This window comes from Vipera ursinii, assembly GCF_947247035.1.
Source record: "Vipera ursinii genome assembly, chromosome: 2".
In the NCBI taxonomy this organism is placed as follows: Eukaryota; Metazoa; Chordata; class Lepidosauria; order Squamata; family Viperidae; genus Vipera; species Vipera ursinii.
The window spans coordinates 192,848,080-192,875,850 of record NC_139513.1 but is presented as its reverse complement, the minus strand read 5'-3'; the positions used below and the strand labels follow the sequence as shown (position 1 = coordinate 192,875,850).

Sequence of the window (27,771 nt, the reverse complement as noted above, 5' to 3'; positions counted from 1 at the left end):
AGGGCATCACTGGGGTGGTTTGGGGTCGAAAAGAAAAGTTGGGTATCATCGGCATATTGATGATACCCAACTCCAAAACCACGAATGATCTCACCCAGCGGTTTCATATAGATGTTGAACAGGAGAGGTGAGAGAACCGACCCCTGAGGAACTCCACAAACGAGAGACCTAGGGGCCGATCTCTGCCCCCCTGCCAACACCGACTGCGAACGTCCCAGGAGATAGGAGGAGAACCACCGAAGAACTGTGCCTCCCACTCCCAATCCCCTGAGACGCCGCAGCAAGATACCATGGTCGATGGTATCGAAAGCCGCCGAGAGGTCTAATAGGACTAGGACAGAGGAATATCCCCTGTCCCGAGCCCTCCAGAGATCATTCACCAGAGCGACCAATGCCGTCTCCGTGCTGTACCCGGGCCTGAAACCCGATTGGTAGGGGTCCAAATAATCCGCTTCATCCAGGACCAAAGGGAGCTGATGCGCCACCACACTCTCAACAACCTTCGCAAGAAAGCGAAGGTTGGAGACTGGACGAAAGTTGTTCAATACAGCTGGGTCCAAGGCAGGCTTCTTGAGGAGAGGTCTCACCACCGCCTCCTTCAAGACGGTGGGGAAATAACCCTCACTCAAAGAAGCAGATATAACCGCCTGGAGCCAGCCTCGTGTCCTCTCCCTAGCTGCATAAACCAGCCAGGAAGTGCACGGGTCCAACAAACATGTGGAGGAGCTCAGCCTCCCCATAATCCTGTCCACTTCATCAGGGGTCACAGAATCAAACTCTTCCCAGATAACATTGACAAGACCGCTCGTGTCCTGATCGCCAGACTCTGCCCAGTTGGAGTCCAAACCGGTCCGAATCCGAGCGATTTTATCCGACAGATGTTGACTAAATTCCTCGGCACGACCCTGCAAGGGATCCTCCCTCACCTCCTGATTAAGAAGTGAGCGAATCACCCTAAACAGGGCGGCCGGGCGATTATCTGCCCTAAACAGGGCGGCCGGGTAATGCATGGGAGGGCTGTTTTGCTGAAGGCAACTGCTTGAATAGCTCCTGTTTCATGGTTTATGTCTTGTTTTGCTCTGTTTGCTTTTGTGTCCATAAATTTGGCAGGCTTACTTCCAGCCTCTTGCCTTCTTGTAAAAGGGGTTGTCCCTGCCTTATCTGCAGGGCCGGTAGTAGGCTGGTACAGAACAGCAGCATGCAAAACCACACCCTCTCCAGTATGTGGAAAAACCTTTCTCCACAGAACCGGTCCCTGGTGCCCAAAGGGTTGGGGGCTGCTGCTGTACATGATCTTTAAGGCAGAAGACTACTGATAGTTTGAAAGAAAAGATGACTGGCTGGTATTGTTAACACAAGAACTCTGGTTGACTTTGGGCCAGTCGCTCTCTCTCTGCCCAACTCACCTTACAGGGTTGTTGTTGTGGGGAAAATAGGAGGAAGAAGGAACATTAGATATATTTGCCACTGTATAAAAATAATAAAGGTGGAATATAAATCAATCAATGATTGAATGACAACAGGGGAAAAAACTGCACAACTTTATTGATGCAAAACAATGATTGAGGGAAGGACAACTCCTGATTACATTACTATGCCAGCTCCACAATAAACTCCCAAAAGCCCATTGTAAACAAATAAGTAGCCCTTTGAATAGTGTGCACTACAGAAGTGACTAGGCTAAAGTATCACACGTTCAACAAACACAAAAAGAGGGACCACCTTGATTTGGGAAACACATGGGAGAAAACTGGTCCATTAACTCAGGAACAAAAAGTTCTCTTGCTGACACAGAGAAGCATCTTGGCAAGTGAGTCCAGTACAGAAAACAAGCCAGCTGTGAAATGTATATTCTGTCTCTAAAATAAGATATAAAATAGTAATTTACATTCCACATTTGAACAGAGGACAGGGCAAAGCTCCTCAAAGAAAGAGCAGGTTGGAAGAATCCAGCCTTTTGTTCCAGGACTACTTTATTACTCAGTAAGACCAAAAAGCTTATAGCAAGGTAAGTTTCCAAGCCAGAAAGTGAGGACTTAAGACCTTGTATTGTAAGGGATACATTTTTTTTTAAAAAAAAAAAAAAAAAAAGAAGAAGAAGAAGAAGAAGAAGAAGAAGAAGAAGAAGAAGAAGAAGAAGAAGAAGAAGAAGAAGAAGAAGAAGAAGAAGAATAGTAGTAGTAGTAGTAGTGGAGGAGCCCTTAGTGAAAAGGGAGGGATACTGCCAGACAGGCAACATGCGTTCATGATCTTAAGAAGGAGTCATAAGAAAAAGCATACAAAAGATCAGGTCTACTGCTTTGGATGGGAGGAATACACTGAGGGCATCTCCTGATTCAAGGTCCTCAGGCCGCAGCTTTGACACGTGTGGTGTGACATTTCCTACACAGCACATGGCCATCCAGAGGGAAGCAACCATTGTCATCTGCTTCAATGGACAGGGGCTTCCCACAATCCTGAAAGGTTAACAGGAAAAGAAATGAGCAAGGCAGACTAAAATGTTAACGTCAAGGAGAAATGGGGAGGGAAAAGGCAAAAGGTGCTCACCTCACACTTGTAACATTTCATGTGGAAATTCTTCTCCAGGGCCACCACACGAACAGTCTCATCCTTCCCAGGCTCTGGCATGATGGGCTCAGCACATACTGAACAGCGAGGAGCATATTTTCTGCAAGTGCATAAGAGAAAGTACAAGAGATTCAGAAGCTCAGTTTCAGCCTTTCGGTCAAATCCAAGCTTGAGGGCACAGAGGATCAGCATGGCCAGAGAGGAGAACATAAAACTCAAGGGACATACCTGTGATAATCATCAACACAATGTGGCTGGTTGGCTTTATCCACAATGAAGGATGCCCCTTCCAAGGGTTTGTGGCACACCACACATGTGAAACATTGAGGATGGTAGGAATTACCAGTAGCCCGCAACATCCTGTCTGTGATTGTTTGCTTACACACACAGCATTTCTCTAGGGTGCCCTGAAGAATAAAAAGCAGATCAGAAAGGAAGCACATCTGCTCCAGTTGACAGCATTACTTCTTTCTCTGGTAGGACACAGCCATCAAAATTAGCCAACTTAATTCAACCAGATTAACAGTCAAGAAGAGAAACTGTTAAGAAAATAAGCCCAGTTCAACGTAACCTTAGATTATTTTAGTAACGTTAATCTCCCATATGCCAGGGCAATGCACTGACTTTCTTATTCATCTGATTTAAAAACTCCCTTGAAATTTTCTCCTATAGCCTCCTCTTGTGAAAGTAATTTTCTATCAGGTGAAATTGAATGGTTATTCAGAGTTAACCTGAGCATGCACACATCTTTGTATGTACTTGACTACATACAAGATACAATTCAGATTAAACATTTACACAGACTTGGCCATTCCCTGTGGTTGAGCTTCTCATGTGACCCATCTTGTGATATCTAAAACTAAGAGCTAAGTGGGAGCACAGAGGGGAAAAAATGTGACAGTTTCTCAGATTAGTACTCAAGTTAGCTCACACCAAACATACTTTTTGGGCCCAAAGATTCCATCACTTTGGCTGGCCATACCAAAGGAACTTTGTGAAAACTGTTTTTCATAATCTGATGTCCTTCAGTTAAGCTGACTACAACTTCCAGCCAACATAGCCAAACTCTGTATTTTTATTTATCTGGAAAATGCTTGCTCTCATAACAATAAACAACCGATCAAGGCGCGTCAAGCTAGCAAAAAAGGTCACCACACAATTTACACAGGTGGCTCTCATCAGCCGACAGTATAATTCCTCAAAATGAGTCCATGAAAACAGGCCACGCGCTGCTAGGACAAATAAGCATTCTGCCCTGTCCCTAGACTCCATGATGGGCTACTTTATCCTTCCCCCACCATTTTTGCTCACCGCGTAACATTCTTCACAGAAAGGCTTTTCATCCACATTGTAGAACTGTTGCCCCTGCAACTGTCTCTCACATTTGAAACAGGTGAAACATTCGACGTGGAAGAGCTTGTCCAAGGCCCTGACTGCAGGCTGAGTCCGAGATAGTGCCTTACTGCACAAACCACACAATTCTTCAATGGGAAGAAAGGGGAGGGGAGAGTCTGAGAAGATATTTACATAAGTACAGTATTCATCCCTCTAGTCTAAACTTTATCTACTCTTGCATGATTGCAAAAGTGGGCCTTTTTTTTGAAAGGTTTCCTGGAGACCCAAAAGTTAGAAAATTTCCCACCTCTAATGTATTAAAACTGTTGCTAAAAGAAAGAAAAGGAGCAAATAGATTGTTTTCCCGCTCTCTCCTACACCCACCCCCCACCCCTGCTAAAATTCACATCCTCCCACAGACCAGAAGTGGAGGCTTCAGCATGGGGTGGATGATCCATGTCCTTCATGAGCCTCTGGGTTAACATCTCCAGTTCCTCTACTTCCTTCATGGTCAGAGCAGAGCTGTTCCTTGGTGGATCTGATCCAGCATTTGGAAGAGATACGGGGTTGCGCTGGACAAATAAAGAAGATAATCTGAGATAAGTGCAAATCTCCAACTTGTAAGCGCCTCACATGCTGGAGCATATATTCAAGATCAATTCATGCTCCCTTTAACACTGTTGATCAGTGAACAAATTCTCTGTGCCATTGACCAGCTTTTTGTTGTTGCTGTTTTTTAAAAGGGAGAGATTATTTTTATTGGATCAGTGGCGTTTAATTAGTAAATTTTCAGGTGAAAATTATTAGGACTGCATTTCCACTAATGCAAATAGCTTTGACATGGCGATGGAAACAATCATTCATTCTCCTTCACCTCCTAACCACGAAAACTAGAAAATATATACTTTAAGGAAAAGTTATATTATAAACATATAAAACTAAAATACAGAAATAAATGCACATGCATGTATAATATGCATAGTTATTCTCTGGATTTTTTTTTAAAAAAAACTTCTTGCCAATGGCTTTTCTGTAATACTATAAGGTATATATCCATAAGGTATATCATGTATAGGAATGTACCTGCCATTGAGACAAGAATAAAGAACTCATTTAGGCTTGGTTCTGTAAAAATGCACTGATGCCAAATTCTGAAATCCGATTAAGGCTTCTTTTTCCTGTTTTAAAAGCTAAAGTACTTAAAAGCATGTCTGATTTGAGGTCTCTGTATGAAACAGAGGCAGACAATCCACAGTTCAAGGGTTGTCAATTCCCCCTCATTTTTTTTCCAGAACCCACCCACCTATACTAAAAAATATTTGGCGGTAAACCATCAGGACTTGGGGGCTTTTTTCCTTAAGACATAAAGCAAAATAAATGTGTTACACCTCCAATAAACTAAATAAACCTATTTTGCTTAATCAATCGCCTCCAAAATGCAATTCAGGTGATATCAGCCCCATATTCCCTATGCATTTGGAGTAAGAAAAAACAGGATATCCTGGGGGTTTTTTTGTATGCTATTCTTTACTCACGTACAGGTTTGCATCCTCACCATTTCTCGTGGGGCAGATGGCTGGCCAGTAGGATATGGCTTCTCCTGGACTTGCGGTTTTTCTCGCTGCTGTGCGTAAGTGAAAGTGGGAAGCTGTGGCTTCGGAGCCGAGCCTGTGCCCGAAGGGGTTGGGAAATGAGACTGTGCAGGAAATGAAGCAGGCTGTTTTGGCAAAGTTGGAGGAGGCCCAGGAGCTGGTTTAGGTACAAATCTTGGACCCGTGGCAGGAAGAGATGTAGTGAATTTAGGAACTGATGGAGCTGGGGGAGGAGCGGGTGATACTGATGATGGCAAGTCTTTACGCTGCTTCATGGCTACCCACGGTAGAGGAACAGGAACAGTTTCCTCTGGCTGTTTGGCCACAGAGTTTCCACCTGGACCGGATGCAGCCTGGGTAATAGGAACTGGACTGTCTTTAGTTGGAGTTACAGTTTCTAAAGAACTTCTAGAAGCGGAGCCTATATTTGCTGGAACTATCGGCCCTGAAGATAGCTGAAAGGTAATGATGAGAAAAAGTCAACGTAATAATCTCCATTTCCATCCCACTCAGACTCTGATAGTCTAGCCTAGCTTCAGCATCCAGAGGAAGAACAGAGAAAGGGGTGACAGCCACACACTAGCCCAGACATTATCGCCCAAGTCTTCTTTTCTACTCAATAAGCATACGTATAGCTACTCCAGACTGAGATTTAGTTTGAATGTCTTTTTTTTCCCTCACAGAGATTTTTCATCTCAAAGTCAAGTGTAGGAAACCTGATCCATTGCTTGCCACAAAACCCAAGGACTTGCACTTAATTTTTACAGAGTTAGTCAAGCGATGGCATGGCCATCTCTGATTACAGATGACTCTTGTATAAACATTCTATTATATAAAAAAATATATTCACACAGAAAGGTAGCCTATCAAACAAAGTACCCTAGCTCACGTTCTCCTTAAAATACTTTTCTTTCCTTTTTAAAGAATGCTTTTTGAAAACTCTTTAGTCATGCTGGGCCTCTGTTCACTGACTAGCTCAGTTTAAAGCGTTTGGAAAAGCCATCCTGTACTGCAGCTCACCCGGGTTTTGAAAGGGTCATTCTTCTCCATGTCCTCCAGCATTGAAGACAAAGAATTAATCTCCAGATCAATGCTGCTCATCTTTCCACGGTCCTTCTCCTTCCAGTATAGAAAAGAAAAGAAGATACATGTTGAGGGAGGTTACTAAACCCATAAACCACCATGTCAGTCAATTCTAGTCAATACAACTACACAACCACAGAACAAAAGGGAAAGATTGCCAAGGAGGGTCCTAATAACAATTCATTCTGAATTCACATCACTTCCACAGAGTCAAAACTCCATTTTAGACAAACACCAGTGTTTTCAAGACGTGCTTGCAGGACGTAGCCAAAACCAGATGAAATCTCAGATGCTTGAAAGGTGATTACAACTGCTACTGCTTGGGAGACGATCTTTCAACATAAGTTTTTTTCTTTTCCCTACAAGTCTCAGAAATATGTGTGGTTGAAGAAAACTCCACACCACTACTATAAACTAGAGAATGTCTATCTGCACAGCGTACAAACTTAACCAAAGACATTTAAAAAATCATGCAGAATTGCAATTAAAACTCCCTTTTAATTATGGCAGAACACAAGGAATATTGGCAGGAGCACATGCTTTGCTCACAAATATATCCCCTTCCTTTCTCACTTCATTTTAACAGACATGTCCATTTAGACATCCTTGGGACTTTCTCCTCATTTATTAGATTCTGCCCTAGCACACACTGGAGCTCAAATATCTAAAGCACAGTAGGAACAAAGATAACTATGGAAAAATAGTTCCCCAATATGTCTTTCCATTATCTTACGTGAGGACTCACCTGAGAAACAGGCAAGCCACTCAGAGACATGGGTTCTTCCTCCAGCATAGGAGGAGGAGGGGAAGGAAAGACCCCTTCTTCTGGAGCAGGGGGAAATGGTTCCTCAAAAGGAGGAGGTGGGGGAGGGAATGCATTGTTTGAGACCACCACTATCTCTTCTCCCGGAGGCGGCGGTGGTGGCAAAGGAAATTCTGTAGAGAACAAAAATCATGGAGGATTAGCATAGTGACACCAAAAAGGGTTGCATTCCCCCTTGGTAGCAGAAGCATATACCCTAGAGCAGGAGTAGGCAACCTCGGCTCTTTTATGACTCATGGACTTCAACTCCCAGAATTCCTGAGTCAGCTGACTCAGGAATTCTGGGAGTTGAAGTCCATGAGTCATAAAAGAGCCGAGGTTGCCTACCCCTGCCCTAGAGTGATAACAACAAAGAATGTCAAGCAGTTCTATTGGACTTCAACTCCCATAATTATGAAACAATCCCTCCAAATGATCAGGTTATCCAGGAAGTTTTGATCCAGCAGATTTAGAAAGTACATAGCTGGGGAAGGCTGATCCACTTTCGGCAATTTTATATTGAACCATATCTTCACGTGTAATAATATGTTATTTGAGAAACATTTGACCAATATAATGTTATAAATATAGTTCAGAATTACAAAATATATGTAACAGGAAAGCAATTCACCTCTGATTTTAAAAAAAACCATTAATTTGCAAGCTGCAAAAATCCAGATTACCTCTAGATGGGAATAAAGAAGGAGTTGTTATTGGGTTGTTTTTTTTTTAATATTCTACTGCCATCGATGTCATCCGGATTTCTGCATCCCGGAACTGATAGCATATTACACACAAAGAACATAGATATACTGTACACTTATGTTCCTTTGAAAAATCAGATCTTGACAATAGCACAAGAGTACTACAGGATTTAAAAAGTCAAATGCTTGCCAAAACTGGGTTTATACTTTCAAAACAAATTTTTCAAGAATGTTAATTCATATAAAGGTATTTTTGTTTTTTTATTATTATGTTCTGTTACAGTTTTACTTAGTTTAGGCCAGGGGTGTCAAACTGGCGGCCCATGGGCCAGATGCGTCACACCAAAACCGCGGCCACCCCATTGCCAGCAATGGCGACATGTCACATGACATTGCGAGTTTGACACCCCCGGTTTAGGCAACTGTGCTATATTTCCATATGCTTGAAATCCAACTATTTTTAAGCATCTTAACAAAATTACAGGTAGGCTTTGACTTACAAAAGTTCATTTAGTGACTCTTCAAAGTTACAATCTCACTGCAAAAAGTGACATGACCATTTTTCACACTTGCAAAATCCCCATGGTCACATGATCAAAATTCAGATGCTTGGGAATTGGTTTGTATGTATGATAGTTGTAGTGTCCTGGGATCATGTGATCATCTTTTGTGACCTTCTGACAAGCAAGGTCAATGGGGAAGCCAGATTCATTTAACATCTTTTGCAAAGAAAATTGCAACATACACCATAGACCAGCCTTTCTAACCTGCTATTTTCTAGATATTCTGAATACCATAAACTCATATATATTTATGATTTATTAAGTTGGACATATAAACTAGTAGGGAACTGCTGCTACTCTTTAAATTCTAAAATGCAGACAAAACGTTGTCTCGTCAATGCTAATCAATGCTATCTCAGAAATGTGGAACTCTGCCATCCTCTAAGTACTGGCCTATAGTTAGATCTGAAATGTTGCGCTTCTATTACCTACCAATTGAGATGGGTTCAATTTCCACACATATCTCCCCAAACCAAAGCAAGTTCCCTTGAGAAATGGTGGGAAAATGGTAAATACGAATGAACAAATACAAAGATTCTGGCCATGGGCAGTCTATCTTCATTAGAAAAAAAGGAATATATACTATCTTAAGATAGTGGTGATGTAGTGGTTAGAATGCAGTACTGCAGGCCTCTTCTGCTGACTGCCAGCTGCCAGCAGTTCGCCAGTTTGATTTTCACCGGCTCACGGTTGACTCAGCTGTCCATCCTTCCAAGGTCGGTAAAATGAGGACCCAGATTGTTGGGGGTCAATATGCTGACTCTGTAAACCGCTAAGAGAGGGCTGTAAAGCACTGTATAGGGATTCGCTCCTTCCGACGGGATCTAAAGACCTACCTGTTTGAACAAGCTGGCCTGGCCTGATGGGTTTGGGTTTTATTATTGTTTTAATGTTTTAAATGTATTTTAACTTATTGTTCTGAAATACTGGGCTCTATTTAATCCATTCTTAATTTTTGTATTTCTGTATTTTACTATTTATTGCCCTGTTCACCGCCCTGAGTCCTTCGGGAGAAGGGCGGTATACAAATAAAATTATTATTATTATTATTATTATTATTATTATTATTATTATTATTATTATTATTATTATTATTATTATTATTATTATTATAGTCCTAAGTGCTATCTTAGCTATTTTTTCCTTCCCATCTTCTTACATAATATTTCCTATTGAAAGGCCTCATCGGCAACTTAAACAATGGCTTAAAAAATAGGGCTAAAGTTTAATGATAGCAAAAATTAGAGGGGTAGACAAATTCATATTCATTTATGTAAACAAAGAAGTTGCAGAGCGTTAAAGAACCAAGCTAGAAACTAGGAGACTATGAGTTCTAGTCCCGCCTTATTGGGTGACCTTAGAGCCAGGGGTGTCAAACTCAATTTCATTGAGGGCCGCATCAGCATTGCGGTTGCCCTCAGGGGGCCGGGTGGGTGTGGCCAGGGTGGGTGTGGCCTACTGTGTGGGCGCGGCTAGAGTGCGTATGGCCTACTGTGTGGGCGTGGCCAGCTCTACATCATTCGCATCAAGGGTGCCTATGGGGGGCCTGGGCAGGAGTGGGACAGATCTGAGGGTCTCTGGCAGGAGGAGGGTCTCTGGGCCAGGGCCAAGGCAGTGGGGGCCGTTCCCTCACTGTTTCCAGGATGGCTTCGCGGGCCGCATGAAACCACTTTGCGGGCCGGATGCGGCCCCCGGGCCTTGTGTTTGACATGTCTGCCTTAGACAGTCACATTCTCTTGGCCCAACTCATCTCACAGGGCTTTTGTTGTGGGGAAAACAGGAGGAGGAAGGAGTACTGGCTGTGTTCGCCACCTTGAGTCATTTATAAAATAGTGGGATACATACATATATACGTAGGTACATACGTGTGTGTGTGTGTGTGTGCACGTGTGCACACACACATGCACGCACACATGTATAACCCACACACAAACTCTTGCTTCCTTCAATAGTGAAGGTAGTTCTCCTATTTATTATGCAATAATATTATTATCTTCCTGAAGTAAAGCCAAGGAAGAGCCCACCACAGAAATTTTGTGCATTGTCTCTCCTGGGAGAAAAAACAGCTAAGTCAATGCATAGGAGGAGGACAAGGACTAATGATGACTCCAGAGGAAAAGAGTCCAAGTTCCAGATGTTGGTTACCAGCTGCCTATCTCACTTTTTGGAGGAAATGAGGTTGCAGAACTGAGCTAAGAAAGACTTTTTTGCCCAAGCAACATTTCTTCCTGTTTGGGAAGAAACAAGGCAATATATGGTTTCTTTTTTAGGCAAGTTAAATTTTTGCTGACATATAAAGCACAAAATTGTCCCCATATCAAAACAAACAGAAGCTTTCAACTATGTTGGATCTACCCACAGTGACAAATGTTCTTGCTAGGGTTGTGCATGCTTTTTGTCACTACCGATGGGCAAGTGACTTCAGGTCTCAATTCTGATTCCTTTACCACCTCATGTAATATTTGCAACATTTATAAACTGCTCCAATCCCAACAAATCCTGGGTAGGGCTCACAAATTAATAGAACACCCCAATATTTTTTGAAAGCAGGCAGTATTCTATTAACGTGTGCACCTCAACAAGAATCTGATAGAACTGAGATTATAAATATCACAAATAATAAACCAGATGTTCAAATTTACAAGTGCAACAAGGCCAATTTTTACTTAGCAGTTGAGTAAAGTAAGATTTAATTGATGGCCTTTCACAGACTTACAGCCTGTATTGATTATCTTCATAACCCCTCCCTCACCCAAAATCAAAATAACAGAAAAGATATTACCAAGCTCAGGGAAAAGCTGAAACTACTTCAAATATCAGGGGATACAATACTTTTTTTTTCACAGTTTCTGATCAAGGTATTAAGAGGAACTCAAAGGTTTAGCTATTTTCCAGTCGTGTTTAGTAGCTGCTATTCTATAAATTCTCAGATACCAAAATGCTGAGAGGCCTATCCTCTGAACAGCCGTAATACCACTATTCAAATAAAACTGGCCAAGAAAAATTCTGAATTCTAGGCACTCTTGCAATTAAGTACAGATGCTGAATTGCCAGATTTAATTTATTTATTTATTTATTTATTGATGGGATTTATATCCCGCCCTATCTCCTGAAGGACTCAGGGCGGCTCACAATAAAACATATAATAAGCACATAAATCAAGATAAAATGAAAATTGAGAACATCAGTGCAATAAAAATTAGAGAATTTTAAAATGAATTAAAAATACTAAATATAAATTAATTGAAATGCCTGTCAGTCTAGGTCAGCTTGGTGGAACAGGTGTGTTTTGAGGCCGCGGCGAAAGGATTGGAGGTTTTGGGCTATCCGAAGCTCAGGGGGGAGCTGATTCCATAGGGTTGGTGCTCCCACAGAGAAGGCCCTCCCCCTGGGGGTCGCCAGCCGACATTGCCTAGCTGACGGTACCCTGAGGAGGCCTTCTCTGTGTGAGCGTACTGGACGATGGGAATTTGTTCCCGGCAGCAGATGGTCCTGCAAGTATCCCGGACCTAAGCCATGTAGGGCTTTAAAGGTAAGTACCAGCACCTTAAATCTCACCCGGAGGGCAACTGGTAGCCAATGCAGCTCACGCAGGAGGGGTGTAATATGGGAGTATCGGGAAGCTCCCATCACAACCCGTGCAGCTGCATTCTGCACCAGCTGAAGCCTCCGGGTGGTCTTCAAGGGCAGCCCCATGTAGAGAGCATTACAGTAATCAATACGGGAGGTAACGAGTGCGTGGGTGACTGTACGTAGGGCATCTCGGTCCAAAAAGGGGCGCAATTGGTATATAAGACGAATCTGGGCAAATGCCCCCCTAGCCACGGTTCCAATGTGATCTTCAAAACTGAGTCGTGAATCTAGGAGGACGCCCAGATTGCGTGCTTTATCAATGGGAGGTAACATCTCTCCTCCTATAGTCAGAGATGGAACCTCTTGGACTAAACGAGATGACGGTATGTACAGCCACTCAGTCTTGGCCGGGTTGAGTCGAAGCCTGTTTTCTCCCATCCAAATCTGTACCGCTTCCAGACAACGGGACATCACATCAAGGGCATCACTGGGTTGGTTCGGGGTGGAGATGAATAGCTGGGTATCATCAGCATATTGATGATATTTCACCCCGAAGCTACGGATGATCTCTCCCAGCGGCTTCATATAGATGTTGAACAGGAGGGGCGAGAGCACCGAACCCTGAGGCACTCCACAATTAAGAGGCCTAGGGCTTGACCTCTGCCCTCCTGCCAACACCGTCTGCGAACGGTCCGAGAGGTAGGAGGAGAACCAACGCAGAACGGTGCCTCCCACTCCCAGCCCCTCAAGACGACGCAGTAAGATACCATGGTCGATGGTATCAAAAGCCGCTGATAGATCTAATAGGACCAGGACAGAAGAATAACCTCTATCTCGGGCCCGCCAGAGATCATTCACCAGCGCGACCAATGCCGTCTCCGTGCTGTGCCCCGGTCTGAAACCCGATTGGTACGGATCTAGATATTCAGCTTCCTCCAGGTTCAAAGGGAGCTGTCGCGCCACCACACTCTCAACGACCTTCGCAAGGAAGCGAAGGTTGGAGACAGGACGGAAGTTGTTTAAAACAGCTGGGTCCAGTGCCGGTTTCTTGAGGAGGGGCCTTACCACCGCCTCTTTCAAGGCAGCAGGGAAGTACCCTTCACTCAGTGAGGCATTGATAACTGCTAGGAGCCAGCCTCGTGTAACCTCCCGAGAAGCATAGACTAGCCAGGAGGGACACGGGTCCAACAAACATGTGGCGGCACTTAGTTTCCCCATGATCTTGTCCACTTCATCCGGAGTCACAGGATCGAACTCTTCCCAGATGTACTTGGCCAACTTCATCGATTTCCTCTCGTTAGATACTGCCCAGTCAGAGTCCAGACCAGCCCGAATCTGAGCAATTTTGTCCACCAGATATTTACTAAATTCCTCAGCCCGTCCATGTAGGGGGTCCTCTCCCGTCTCTTGACTTAAAAGGGAGCGGACCACTCTAAATAGGGCGGCCGGGCGATTATCTGCGGACGCAATGAGGGTGGAGAAGTAGGCGCGCTTTGCCACCCTCATTGCCACAAGATAGGATCTAGAAAAGGATCTTAACTGTGTTCGGTCAGACTCAGACCGACTGGCTCTCCAAATGCTCTCTAGGCCCCTTCTCTGGCGCTTCATCTCCCGCAGGTCCTTGGAGAACCAAGGAGCGAGTCGGGACTTGCGCCGGGTCAGAGGCCGCAAAGGGACAACGCGGTCGAGCGCCTCCGAAGCAGCCTGTTGCCAGGCATTAACTAATCCCAATCTGTTCTCTAGGGATGAAAGGATTGAGAACAAAGGAAGATGAATTTGCCTATTCTGAATGCTAAACGATGTAGGAGGTATACTGCATGAAATCAATTCAACACTCTGCAGGACGAAAATCCAAACCAAGTGGCATACCAATGTAATGAAGATAAACAAAGCAAATTTGACAATTAAAATGCCAGTAGATAAAAGAAGATAAAGAGAAAAGGGGGGGGAGGGAAAGAAAGGAAAAAAAGAAAAAGATTATTTGGTTTCTAATTTCCCCCTTTTTTGTGCTTCTGCTAATTTACAGCTTTTATAAAATATATGGTCCGAACAGAAGCTAAACTGTAAGTCAGACATGTCAAACACAAGGCCCGGGGGCCAGATCCGGCCCGCGAAGTGGTTTCATGTGGCCCGCGAAGCCATCCTGGAAACAGTGAGGGAACGGCCCCCGCTGCCTTGGCCCTGGCCCAGAGACCCTCCTTCTGCCAGAGACCCTCAGATCTGTCCCACTCCTGCCCAGGCCCCCATAGGCACCCTTGATGCCAACGTTGTAGAGCTGTCCATGCCCACCCAGTAGGCCATACGCACTCTAGCCACGCCCACCCAGTAGGCCACGCCCATCCTGGCCATACACACCTGGCCCTTTGAGGGCAATCGCAATGCTGATGCAGCCCTCAATGAAATTGAGTTTGACACCCCTGCTGTAAGTGTTTGTATTTGCCATGCTGTATGATGTATATTATATGTATGGGAACCATTCTTGCTTAAATTTGGTTAAGGTTCTGTTGTGAATATACACCCTTAGTTTTGCCATTGCTGCATATTCTCCACATTCCCAACCAGATATTGTCAGAATTGTATTTTTTTTCCAGTAGTGGGCAAAATTTCTTCCGGCAGGTGTAGGTATTTATTTCATTAAATTGTGATGCTTCTTGTTGGGTTTTTTTTTTCTAGAATTATACTTTTTTTGAAAAATGTGGTTTGCCTATGTATATCTTTTTTTAACATGTCTACTATTTGAATATAATGCTGATGGGCTATAGAAAATCAACCCTGTTGCATGGCCTAATTCTATGCCAGTTGACCAGGAACTAAAGTCATGGCATTTGTTTAGGACCAAGTGATTTTAGAATTGCTTAGAAACAAAGATAGGATAAGAGTCTGTAAAATAGAATTTTCTCCACTCTCCTAATTGTCTGAATGCAAGTAACTTGCAAGTGAGCAGAGAAATATAGAATAATAGAATTGGAAGGGACATTGGAGGTCTTTTAGTCCACCCCCCTGCTCAAGCAGGAGACCCTATAATGTTAGGCATATGGTGATAGCCTATCTAGTTGGGTTGGAAATATATAAACCATGATGTTGTAACTTTAAGGTGCTAATTGGCCAATGGGTGTGTAAGTTTTTGGATGGCCATAAGAGGGAGCTAGGAACGTAGCTTCTCTCTCTCTGCTCTCGCTGTTTTTTCACTGTTAGTTACTCTGTTACTGCTATTGTTGGTTTACTACTGTGTTAAACCTGAACAACTGTGTTTTTGACCTCTGGACGGGAAAGAAGACTTTGTATTTGGATTACTACTTGGACTGTTACTATTGTGTATGACCTGGACTGTTTATTTTTGACCGTGCTTTGTTTTTCAACCACAAAGTAAAATATTTTTCTGTTTATCACACCTCAGTGTCTCTTGTGGTTACTGTGTGACTATTACTGCTCTCAGTACCCTTCATTGTCTGTGCAACTTCTTGTTAGTTCAAGGAGACCTCTTCACACTTACTGACATATACCATTTCAGATAAATAATTGCCCAGTCTCTTTTTGAAAGCCTCCAGTGATGATAGCACTCACAACTTCTGAAGGCATATTGTTCCACTGGTTGATTGCTCTCACCATTAGGAAACTTTTCCTTAGTTCTAGGTTGTTTCTCTCCTTGGTTAGTTGCCATCCATTGTTTCTTGTCTTGCCTTTCGGTGCTTTGGAGAATAGGTTGACCCCCTCTTCTTTGTGGCAGCCCCTCAAATATTGTAAAGTTCCCACTGCAGTCCAGCAAGAAGTTTAACATTTAATTTATAGATTATCCAAACTATGGCTGAAATGTGACTCAAGACGTCAACTAACTCTTCTGCACTAGAAGTGGTATTCTTTCTAGCATTCATATAATTATGTTGTTATATTACTTACTCCCCCCCCCATCAGGGATCAAAACCAGATGTTTTTTAAGGACCAAATATTTCTAGTCATGAATGAACAGAACCGATTCTGCTAAGTCAAACTAATGAATTTTTGACCATTTCTAGACTAGGAAGCGAATTTACTACTAACCTGGAAACTATCAAGTCTAGTCTTCTTGCTCATGTAATTATAAGCCAGAATTATACCTTAATCATGAATAATACTCTCTTAGTAGTGCTAAGTTCATAAGCCATGGTTGATTCTTTATTTGGCTTATCATTGTGTGCAAATGCTAGGTCATCCCCATTACGGAAACATTAACCACTTCTGTATCTAGTTTCCTTTGCTTCTCTAGCCTTCACAGATGCCCGAGTTCTGTATCCATAAAGCACTATTGTTCTTGCTCCAAGTTGACAATATTTCTCTCTGCCCTTCCTAACTCCCATTAAAGAAAATTGGGACTGAGGAGCAACTGTCCCTTGGATTTCAACTATTCACCAATTAGAAAGATAATCAGATCATTAATTACTAATATGGCTATTGACTTTTTTCACATCCAGATATCCCAAGGGTATTTTATAATTAAAATGTCAATGTGTTTCCAGAGAAGTCCCATCAGCAATAACAGAGTATGAATAAGAAAAACAAACATATTCATGCAATACTTATATCTGCCTTAGGTTGAAGAGGCAAAAATTATGCAAAAGCTAGATTTGGGATAAGGGCCCCAGGGTTTCAAATGGAGCAGGTGCACTAACTGAGAAGCCATAAGAGCTGTAACATCTCAAGGATCAAATATTATTCTGGCATATTCAATTATATTAGTAAATAGCAATCAGGCATTTATTTTTGATAATGAAGAAGCCAATCAAGAAGCCACTTTTAATGTTTGTAAACATTACACAATGCATTAGGGAAAAAAATCAGTTAAAAGTTTCAGATAAATCTAGTTTTGATCACACTTAATTATATATTGTGACCAAGTCATCCCAGTCTTTTCTATTATAACTTTGTTTAAAAATTCCCATGTTTTATGTATGTGTATGTATGTATATGTATGTGTGCATGTGTGTATTTGAAGACTGTTCAGAGCCCCAGAAGTGCCTCTCAACAGCTGAGCTGAGGAAGAAAGCAAAAGCAATTCAACACACGTTTTCCTTAGGTTCCCTCAGATGAGATGAAAGTCTATGTATACTTCTTATTTATAGCTGAGAAAAGAATTTTACTACTACCCAGCTATAGAGTCAAGGACATGCTGTTGGGAGTCTGCCAACTTTACTAGGGCAAAAATAAGCAACTTGAATTCCAAGGGTATCTGAAACCAAATAATGAAGACAGTATCCTACTGAAAGGTATTTTTTTTTTAAAAAAAAAACAAAGACAGACTAAAAAGCCCTCTGTTAGACAAGAATATCCTTGTCTAAACTGAAGGAAAGAAAGAAAACAAAGAAAATGTCTTAGTTAACAATACGTGCAACCATTCGTTTAGTGACCAAAGTCACAATGGCACTGAAAAAAGTGACTTTTTGTTTTACAGCGGTCACATGATCAAAATTCAGACACTCGGCAACTGGCACGTATTCATGCCAGTTGTAGAGTCCCAGGGTCACGTGATCACCTTCTGCAAACCTCTGACAAGCAAAGTCAATGGAGAAGCCAGATTCACTCAACAACTAAGTTGCTAACTTAACAACTGCCGTGATTCACTGAAGAATTGTGGCAAGAAAGGTTGTAAAATGGGGCAAAACTCTCTGAGCAGCGGTCTTGCTTAGCAATGGAAATTTTGGGCTCAATTGTGGTCATAAGTTGAGGACTACCTATAACAGAGGAAAACAGAGGAAGATATACAAACAGAAAAGGATCAGTAAATTAAAATGTCTTATTTAAGTAAAACTGGCTCTGGACTTTTGCTCTCCAAATATGAACTTGGTTTCAAGTATAAATTTAAAAATTCAGGGGAGATTCCCACTACCACCATTACTGCATCCACATCTGAAGGCTGAAGAAAGTATACCCAAAGGCTTTTGAGGAGGCTCGGGGAAGTAAATCCAAAATACAGATGTATTTAACCTCCCTTAATACATCTGTTTTAAGGCTTAACTTTTTCCCTAAACAGGGAGAGCTTACAGGACCGTTCTGCAACCACATTTTAGCAATTTGGTCCTGATGATTTGGGGAATGGGGCAGACTGCTGACCTAGGCAGTAATTAATCTCTGTCTACAAGTACAAGCAGTTTGTACCAAATAGTTGCAATCTAGAAGTAGGAAGGCTTCTATAACTCAAGCGTCTCTTGGCAGCATTCCAGAACCAGAATCTTAAACTAATTTTTGAAACCTGTGGTAGAACTCTTCCTACCAATAAATGCCTCATCATTACATCACCCCTGACTATATTCATTTATTACCACTGCGAGCAAGGAGGAGAGACAGTCAAATTAAGAATCCACAGCTAGCCCAAGGCCACTTGTTAAATTTCTAAGGAAGACAGTTGCCTTCATCCCCAGCAGGATAGTTATCTGATGCTCCTCCCGCAAGTCTAGCATTGTTCCATTAAGGGATATAATATTCCAGATGATTCAGAGGTAAATCATGGAGCGTCAGCCCTGTTTGAGATTGCTTTCTCATTCTTCACTCAGCAAAGTTCTGGCAGCCACACCTTCAGAGAGATTATTCCACTTTTTTTTTTAGAGAGATCCACACCCTCTTCTAACCCGGCAGCTACAACTTTGATGTGATTGTGAGACACTTCCTCCTTGCCACCGCCACGACCCCTCCCACCACCGCCACTTTTCCATCTTGTCCTTTGACTGAGCATCCTTCACTTTTCCCAATAGAAGAAAGACAACAAAGACAACTTGCCTTCTGCTGGGGGAAGAGTCACAGCTATGGGGATCTCCCCCACTTTTCCTATCTGGGCACATGCTCCTGCAGCCGGGGGCAGCCTCTGCTCTGAAGCATTTTCAGGGATTGATCCAGCAGCCTTGAAAGGGTTCACTTTGGGCTTGGGAGCAACAACGGGTGCAAATTTCTTCTGAGGGCTGTAGAAACTTGGAGTGGAGATGTTGATGCTGACAGTAGAGGTCATGCGGGTTCCTGGGGCACCGGATGAGGCCATCTTTCTGAGAGTGACACAGGACCTAGATAAGGAGGGAAAGAAAGAAAAACCCTCCCATCAGTCACAAACAAGGCAGGAGTGGCATGGAGTCTGGTGCACGGAAGGATGGATGAGAGTATTTAAGGTGGAAAGGGAAAGGGGGGCGGGCTGTTAAAAATGAAAAGGCAGAGGCAAGCAGGATGCAAGGAACAAATAAACAAGGTCCAAAGTGTAGATAAGCCTCAGCCGATTAGGGTGAGAGAACAGCCAGGCCTGAACTTCCTCTCTGCATATATTTTGGGAACAACCAAAGCTCTTTCACATGGGGAAAGATGGATAAATGCCACAGAAGAAACCACATGCCTGAAAGGGTAGGTTCCACTCTTAAGAGACATGCTTCAGTCAATGCCGCTACGTGCCTGAGAGAATAGGAATCTGTGTATTACGGAAGAGGGTGAAGAGGATGACACTCTGCAATTTCTACCCATTTTAAGGCAGATAATAGAATTGTCCACCTCCTGCTATCTTCCTTCATGCCCTTTCACACTCTTCTCTCTTGCTTGCTGTCCCTTGTTTCACGTCACCTCAAGGCACTGGCTATCGCTGGTTAACACAAAGGCAATTTGGCAACGGATAGGATAAGAACAAAAGGAAACCTGTCTGTCTCCATGGCGTTGGCATCTGTGAGGCAGCCTCTGGAGCCCCCGATATCCATGGGCAGCAGCCTCGTTGCCCCCTCCTCCTCCTCCTGATCCTTCCCGTCACAAGTGTTCTCGGGCAGCATCCTTGCCTCTCAGCTATCGATGCTGCCACTCCCCCACCCGCCCACACAGGAAGCAGCTCCTAGACCCAGCCAGCCAGCCGTGCCGATACGTTCCTGGAGTCACAAGTCTTCCCGCCCCAGACTGAGCAGCCCAGAGATTGCCCTAGAGCAGGGGTCGGCAACCTCGGCTCTTTTATGACTCGTGGACTTCAACTCCCAGAATTCCTGAGCCAGCATAGCTGGCTCAGGAATTCTGGGAGTTGAAGTCCACGAGTCATAAAAGAGCCGAGGTTGCCGACCCCTGCCCTAGAGGATGCACGCCTTGCTGTTGGGCTTTTCTGCTGCTGAAGCCAAGGCACGCACAGGGGAGCAGCCAATTATCAGCTGCAACCCTGGCACGGGGTAATATATTTTTTTTTTAGTTTTCTTTTTTTTTAAAAAAAAAAAAAGGTTGCTTTTCAATAGGCCAGGCAACTGTTCCCAGGCAGTTAAAGCACAGCCTTACCAGACCAATTTAAATTAATAAAAACACGAATCCTCTTTTAAAACATTAAATGCTTGCCCCTGCAGTTTAAAGCACAGCAACTGTGCTGGGAAGGGTGTTTATTTAAAGGCCTGCACTTAACAAAAAAAGTTTTTTTTTATCAGTATGTTTTATGTGTTCATACATATCAGTGTCCAGGTGATGTCATCAAGGTGCTCTCCCAGTGGCTGGAGGCTGTGGAGGTCTGGAGGAGGGAGAACAGCCTTCACCTGATCCCTGACAAGAGTGGCTGTGGGATTGTGGGTCTTTTGCCTCATTTAGTAACGTTTCACTGTTAACTCTGGATAGGTAACACTCCTCCAGACAGAATTGGTGTATAAGCTGGGGGTCCTGCTCAAAGAGAAGGGGCAGCTATGGCTGGGAAAGCCTTTGTAACCTTGTGTGCCAATTCTATTCATTCCTAGATTGGGAGGCACTGCTCAGGGTCACTTGTACCTGAATCACCTCTCAAATGGACTACTGCAATGCACTCTACATGGGGCTGCCCTTAAAGAGCATTCAGAAGTTTGGGCTGGTCCAGAATGCTACTACATGTGTAGTGAATTCACCATGTGCAGCAGTTAACACTTGAGCTGCACTGATTCTTGCAGTAGGCTTTGGAATGCAATTCAAAGTGCTAAAAGCCTTATATAGCATGGGGCCAGATTACTTGCAAGACTGTCTAACCACAAGAGTTTCTGTCCATCGCACTACATCCAGTAGAGGGGACAAGCTCAGTGAAGCAATGTCACCTGCTAGCGGGAGGCATGCCTTCTCTGCCCTGGTACCTGCCTTATGGAGCAACTTTTCCCCTGGGTTTGGATGGGCTGTGAATATTTTGCTTTCCAGATGTCAATGGAGACCAGCATGTGTGGAAGGGAATACATTTTGGTAAGGTGTTCTTACTGTGGCCCCGACATCACTTTTTTGATTGATCGTGTATTATGTTTTATCTTTTATTCGCCATCCAGAATTCCACTGATGCAAGGATGGCTATATAAATTTGTTAAATAAATATACCCAGAAATAGACAGACCACATCTTGCTACCAAGGGCTTCATTAACACACATTTGAGACCACTTTAATTCATTAAGAACCGCAGATTTCTCATTTTACTGGTACAGCTGGTCAAAAGGATGAAAATGCAGTCTACCACACCATTAGAACTGGACCCTCAAGAACCGTATCGATATGAGGTCCTATGAAGATGCAAGAAGGTATCTTTAACACTCTGCTCCAGATATACAGAATGGAGGAAAATATTAACGATGCTGTTGTTATATTCCAACCCAAATTCGATCAGTTCTCATGCTGAGCCAGATGACTTTTCTTATAGGTTCAGCTGGGTTCAAGGCTGATCCAAAAGCAATATAAAAGGTGAAGCGTATGACTATAATCATGAGTATTAGACTTCAAAACTCAGAATAGTTACCATTCCACTGTCCTTCCTAGGATTTGACATATGGGAACCTGCTTGTTCTGGCTTTTGCCTTTGTATCTGAGTAGCTCATATTAGTTCCTGTCTAACGCCAAGAAAGGCATTAGAAGCAGTTCCTCTTCAAGTCCTAAGGCCTTTTCCTCACCTGTAAACATTTCCTTCTTCATCCTACTTCATGACATAAGAGCTCGTTATTAAAGTCCACATTGTTGTTTTTTTCCTGAGTTACATTAAACAAACACAAGGTTCTGCTTTACCAACTTTTCTGACTATATTTGACCAATTTTTCCAAGAGATGGCGGAATCGGATCAAATAAAAATGGAAAAGCTCAACATTGATACAAAGACTATGGAGTCAGCTGTCCCGGTATGAGCAGCTGTTCCAACTCCTTCGCTCTCCCCGCCAACAAGCCACTTTCCAATTGCAGCTGCCCTGCCCATCTTATTCCCTTTCTTGCCTTCACCAGCACTAAGTCAAACACTACATTTTGCAATTGTCTCTCGAGAGACACTTCATTTCCAAGGTCAACTGATAGAAGGAGTCCAATTGTGCTTAAGAAACCAAACAAAAGCCAGCGGAAAGAGTGAGTTATAATGTTCATATGGGCAAGTAACAGGCAAGGGAGAATATTTCTCATATGAGCAAGTCTCAACCAGTTACTGTATCTCTAGGCTCTAGAACAAGCTATTTGGCAGGGTGGCCACAAAATTTTCAATGACTACCTAATGGCTTTTGGTCAACCAGATTAAAGCTTTGGGTTTAAAAGAGTGAGAGGCAATTGAGTACTTTTTAGGAATACAAACTGCCTTCAAATCAGTGCAAACTGCATGTGCAGCTCATTTTAAATTGCTTAGGATTTGTGCAAAAATATTATTACTTCCTATCATGCCAAGATTGAAAAATGAAGCTCTCCATCATCCATTCATCCTTTTTTTAAAGTAAATGAAAAATAAATCCTCAAAGGTTTCCACCTCTTTGAAGAATTCCTTCCATGGAGAATTACACTAAACTAACTCTATCAAAATGCTTAGAAGACAGACAAAAATTCCCCTTCACAAGAGTTGGTCCAACATACAAGCTATACAAATGCTACTCTATTTAATTTTCATTGTCATTATGTTACCCTTGATTTTGTGGTGTGATGGAGGAAGAGATACCATTACATCTGAATTAAAAGGTGAATGGGATGTTATGCACGTGAAAAATAGCATTATGCATAAAATGATTAACAAATTTTATGTGTTGCATCCAAAACCCTTTAAACAAAGGTCCAGTAAATCAGGAGTACACCATATCTGCAATTATATCGATCCTTTAGGTAGGCTGTAAAGACAAAATGCTACTTCTTTGAACAAGAAAAAACTTTCTAAATACTGATATACAAAAATTATGGGAAAAGGCAACCTCAGTGGCCCTTAGTGAAGATATAACAATAGCATTACACCTCCCTTTCCCTAATTGGCTTTGTAAGCATATTACACAAATTCTTCTTTTCAGTAACTTACAACATTATCTTCCTTCTATCCTCACCACTCCCACCAAATGTTCATTGCTAATTGCTCACTACTAATCCTATACCTTTTGTTTCATTTGTTGGCAAAGAAAGTGAAATTGCAAGAAAGATTCAGGGGGGAAAAAGTGAGAAGGGCCAACAGAGTCCTGCAGCCAGTCTGTGTAATTTTTAAATGCATACAACTGTTAAAATAGTTTCTAATTAAATATATCAATATATCCTCAGTTCAAAGGATTTCTCTCATTTTTGGAAGTATAGCAGCAAAACCGCAACAGCAAAAACCATCTTGACAGGGGAGTTCTCCTTTAAATATTAAATGGCTTTATATCCAGCTTATGAAGTGTTAGAAACATTGTCTCATCAGTTCCAAAATTTATATTGATTTGACACTGCAAAGTGTCCTTAATGTTTCAGCAATACCAGTCTTCCCCATTCAAAAATGTTGGATTTTATTTTAGCCCCAATCAGGATGACCAGTAATAAGGGACTGTGGAGTTAACTGTCAGAAAAACTCCAAAAGACACCATGCTAGGAGTAATTGGACCACCCATCCTGCTTCAGTGCAGTTTCAAGTATCTAGTGGTCAACCGCTGAATACATACGCATAATAAGCAACTCCACCCAATATAAAGAATGAGTCTAATATCTTCACCAAACTCCATATTATAAAGTAACTGTTAAGATTTCCAGTGGGTCTGCTACATCAGCGTTTCCCAACCTTAGGAACTTGAAGATGCGTGGACTTCAACTCCCAGAATTCCCTAGCCAGCTATGCTGGCTGGAGAATTCTGGGAGTTGAAGTCCACGCATCTTCAAGTTCCTAAGGTTGGGAAACGCTGTGCTACATAAAAGCATTCTACTTTTGACCGCCACTCCACTTGAAGAGTCATAGCCTACTTGCTTGTACAATCATGTTGTCCTTTATTGCACAACTGCTCCAGAATTACACAGTCTTACCACATAGCTTGCTACACAAGCATATATCACTTTTACAAATGCATTTCATTTTGATCTTTGTAGCGTTACAGTTCTTCTAACACCGGTGGGATGTTTTATTAGGGATCATTTTAAATTTGTGCATTGCTCTGGGCTTCTCTGGGAGGACGAATGGTATTTAAAAAACCAATAATAGCATGGCTTTTCTTTAGATTGGGAAATGTTCGATATGCAATTAGCTAAGGGCTTAGGAAAAGGGTGAAGGATTTGTTTTTTTTAAAGCTGAAATGTTTTTGCACAACTTCCTAGCTTCAGTTCCTTTCCGGTAGCAGCTCTATTTACAGTATTTATTTTTTATTTATTTTAATTCCATTTATATCCCGCCCTTCTCCGAAGACTCAGGGCGGCTTACAAGCTTAGCAGTAGCCTTCATTCTGTGTATGCCTGCTTATTATTAGGACTTTCACACACACCCCAGCGGCATTACTACAGCTTCCCAAGTAATATGTTCAGTTCTGGAAATGCAAGCCAATTCCATTACTAGAATTTAGGACGCCTTCAGGGCTCAGACATATCCAGGTTGGAGTCTGCTTCCTAGACAAGAATTGTAACCTGTGATCTATCAACCACAACACACCATATGTGTCACGGATTATGTCTCTGGTTGGATGCATGACCAACCTCTGGTTCTTGTAGACACAGACAGTCGCAGACACAGTCAAGCAGGATGTTTACCAATGCTCTAAGAGTCGCTCTGCCATATGTAGATTGTGGGCTGGGCTGTTCCCAGAAGTATGCCTGAAGAGATCAAACAATTGACCTTTGTTGCCTCAAATCAACTTGGGAATAGCAGAGGCCAGATCATCTAGGGTCAGTAGATCTAGTTAGGATTAATGAGAAAAATGTGGAGGTAGGATTATAGTTGTACATCTGAATTCTCAATTCTGATATATAAAAAGTGTTAATTATGTAAGCAGCCGGAGCGTCACATATGGTCCTCAGCGGAAAGAGGGTCGTAATAAATAATAGCACTGTGAACATGTTGCCTGAATTCTTCATCTGCTTGCTCCCTTTTTCTCCTCTCCACTTCTTCTCATTGCTCATCATGTAAAAGAGAGAGACTGCAAAATGGTTCTGGGCAAAAACGAAAGTTATATATTAAGACTGCAGAGGATATCAGTATTTACCATTTATGTAGATAAAGTCACTCAGCCCAACTTATTTTTTTACTATTATTTTTTCCATTGGGAAGGCTGTAAAAATTCGACCCAAAAAAAGATAAAAGAAACAATCCGGGAAAGCTTCAGCAAGCACCAACAATAACACGTCTTTCTAGGAAGAACACACAAGTCACGCAAGAGCTGCCGTCCGGACAAGAACTTGCAGCTTCTTTCCGCTATCTTAACACATCTGGAAAAGCGCTCGGGGGCGCGGGGTTGCAACCACCCCCCTCCGGCTTGTTTTAGCTTCAAGCAGGCAACCATTCTCGGCGCGCGGCTCAGCTTTCACCAACTGGCGGGACTTTCCAAGACAAAGAAGGGGAGTCGGCCGCGGGGGATAGCAGGGGAGGGGGTCGCAGGAAAGTCCAAAGAGGGCGCCCCGCAATTTGTCAACCTTTCCCCAGAGGAGGCGCTTTTCCTGAGAATCCTGCCCTGCTCTTTCGGCCCCACCAGCCTCGCCGGTCTCAGAGTAAAGCGCTCGCCCTCCCCCCCCGAAACTCTCAAGGATTCGCGGTTCCCCCCCCCCCCCAGGGCTGCACAAACGCACCTCTCGTAGAATCTTCGCCTAGCTTGTTGCACGCGACGGGGAGGCACGCACGTCACGCACGCACAGCCGCCATCCAGGGCAAAGTGGACGGCTTCACCTCTTTCCCCCCCCACCCACCCACCCCTCCCCCGCGCCACCCGGGAATGACCAATCAGGGCCCCCCGAGGAAAAAAAAAATGGGGACCGCTCGCGCCCTCCAGCCCGAGGCAAAGCAGGCGTTGGGAAGCGCCGCGAGGCAAAGCGATGGAGGCGCGAGGCGCAGGGCAAAGGCGACTCCTTACCCTTCCAGGGGCCGAAGACCGCTCCGGGATTCGGCGGGACTAGAAGGCGCGCGCTGCGTCTCCACGGAAGAAAAAAAAAAATCGCAGCCTCTGGCGGCGGCGGCGGCGGCGGCTGCCCGTGGCCAGGCGTCTCTCTGCCTGGCTGGCCCGAGCGCAACTTTTGCTAAGCAGCCTGGGCTTGCCAAGAGGGGAGTTGAGCGAAGCGGGGGACGGGGGCGGAGGAAAGCCGAGCCGCTGGAGCCCCGCTCCCGCCGAAAAGAGCCTTCCCCCTGCCCGAGCGTTTGACCATAAAAGGAGAGAGGCTGCGCTGAGCTAACAGCTGAGCTCACTCTTCGGGGAATGTGGCAAGCGGGGAGGCCGGCGACGGAATGGGGGCGGGGGATTGCGCGCCGAGCGGGACCGAAGCTTCCGCTCTTCCAAGGATGCCGGCTCGCCGCTGGTTTAGGCCAGCGTTTCCCAACCTTAGGAACTTGAAGATGCGTGGACTTCAACTCCCAGAATTCCCCAGCCAGCTACGCTGGCTGGGGAATTCTGGGAGTTGAAGTCCACGCATCTTCAAGTTCCTAAGGTTGGGAAACGCTGGTTTAGGCTGTTAAAGAGTTCGCCCTACTGCCCTAACTGGCTCCTTCCGAAGTGCGGGGGAATCCTGCGCGCTCTCGAGTCTCGGGAGTCTTTAGGAAGGCAGCGCGGCTGAGGCGGCCTGGGCATCCTGGCGCAGAAGCAAAAGTCCCCTTGGGCTGCGCTTCGCGCTAGCGCAGCAGCGCCCGATCCTATTCACGTTTCCTCGGCGGGCGAGTTGGACGAAAGCTTTTTTGTTCTAAAGAAAGGAAGGGGCCGCGGTCCAAAGGAAAAAGGACAAGAGTCGTTGATAGGTTATCGGGGCTGCCGCTTTTGTCCCGCTCTTCCTTTAGTCCCGGGCCTGATGCGCGACTTTTCTCTCGATGGGGGAGGCCCCCCACCTCCCCTTGCTTCCCCACCCCACCCCAAGTGTATGGTTTTCTTCAACTTGTGCCGTTCCCCTCTTCTCAACTATTTATTGAAAAGGAGGGGAAAAAAACACCTCACCTTGAGTTTTGCCTCCTGGACCCTCGCTTCCCCCCCCCCCCGCCTTCGTCCTTCTAGAAGTGATTTCATTTCCTTTGGAGCCCCCAAGCTCCGAGAAGCTGCTTTTGATGAGTCAGGGTCTGCCTGGCTTCTTCTCCACCCACTCTCTCTCTCTCTCTCTCTCTCCCTGAACCAGCTGCAACAGTTTCTGACTCAGAAGTTCCCTTTTAAAAAATGGTGAAGACCTTTGTTCTTTCTACACAAAAGCCCCCACATTTTGCACTATAAAATGGTGGCATTCT

General features: G+C 43.9%; 1 protein-coding gene across 2 annotated transcripts; it reads right to left on the bottom strand.

The window, feature by feature from the left end:
- Positions 1-1,524: 1,524 nt before the first annotated feature.
- Positions 1,525-26,691, bottom strand: ZYX (zyxin). 2 transcript variants are annotated; one of them, XM_083355500.1, is made up of 10 exons: positions 26,426-26,691; positions 18,968-19,245; positions 7,324-7,514; positions 6,516-6,614; positions 5,459-5,950; positions 4,325-4,475; positions 3,880-4,049; positions 2,797-2,975; positions 2,548-2,668; positions 1,525-2,456 (listed from the first exon to the last, which is right to left on the bottom strand). In XM_083355500.1, exons 2-10 carry the CDS (start codon positions 19,221-19,223, stop codon positions 2,346-2,348), a joined length of 1,770 nt encoding a protein of 589 aa, XP_083211626.1. In that variant the 5' UTR covers positions 19,224-19,245; positions 26,426-26,691; the 3' UTR covers positions 1,525-2,345. The 2 variants fall into 2 exon arrangements, with proteins under 2 accessions (XP_083211626.1, XP_083211627.1); XM_083355501.1 differs by lacking the exon at positions 26,426-26,691 and adding an exon at positions 19,859-19,944.
- Between the last annotated feature and the right edge of the window lie 1,080 nt (positions 26,692-27,771).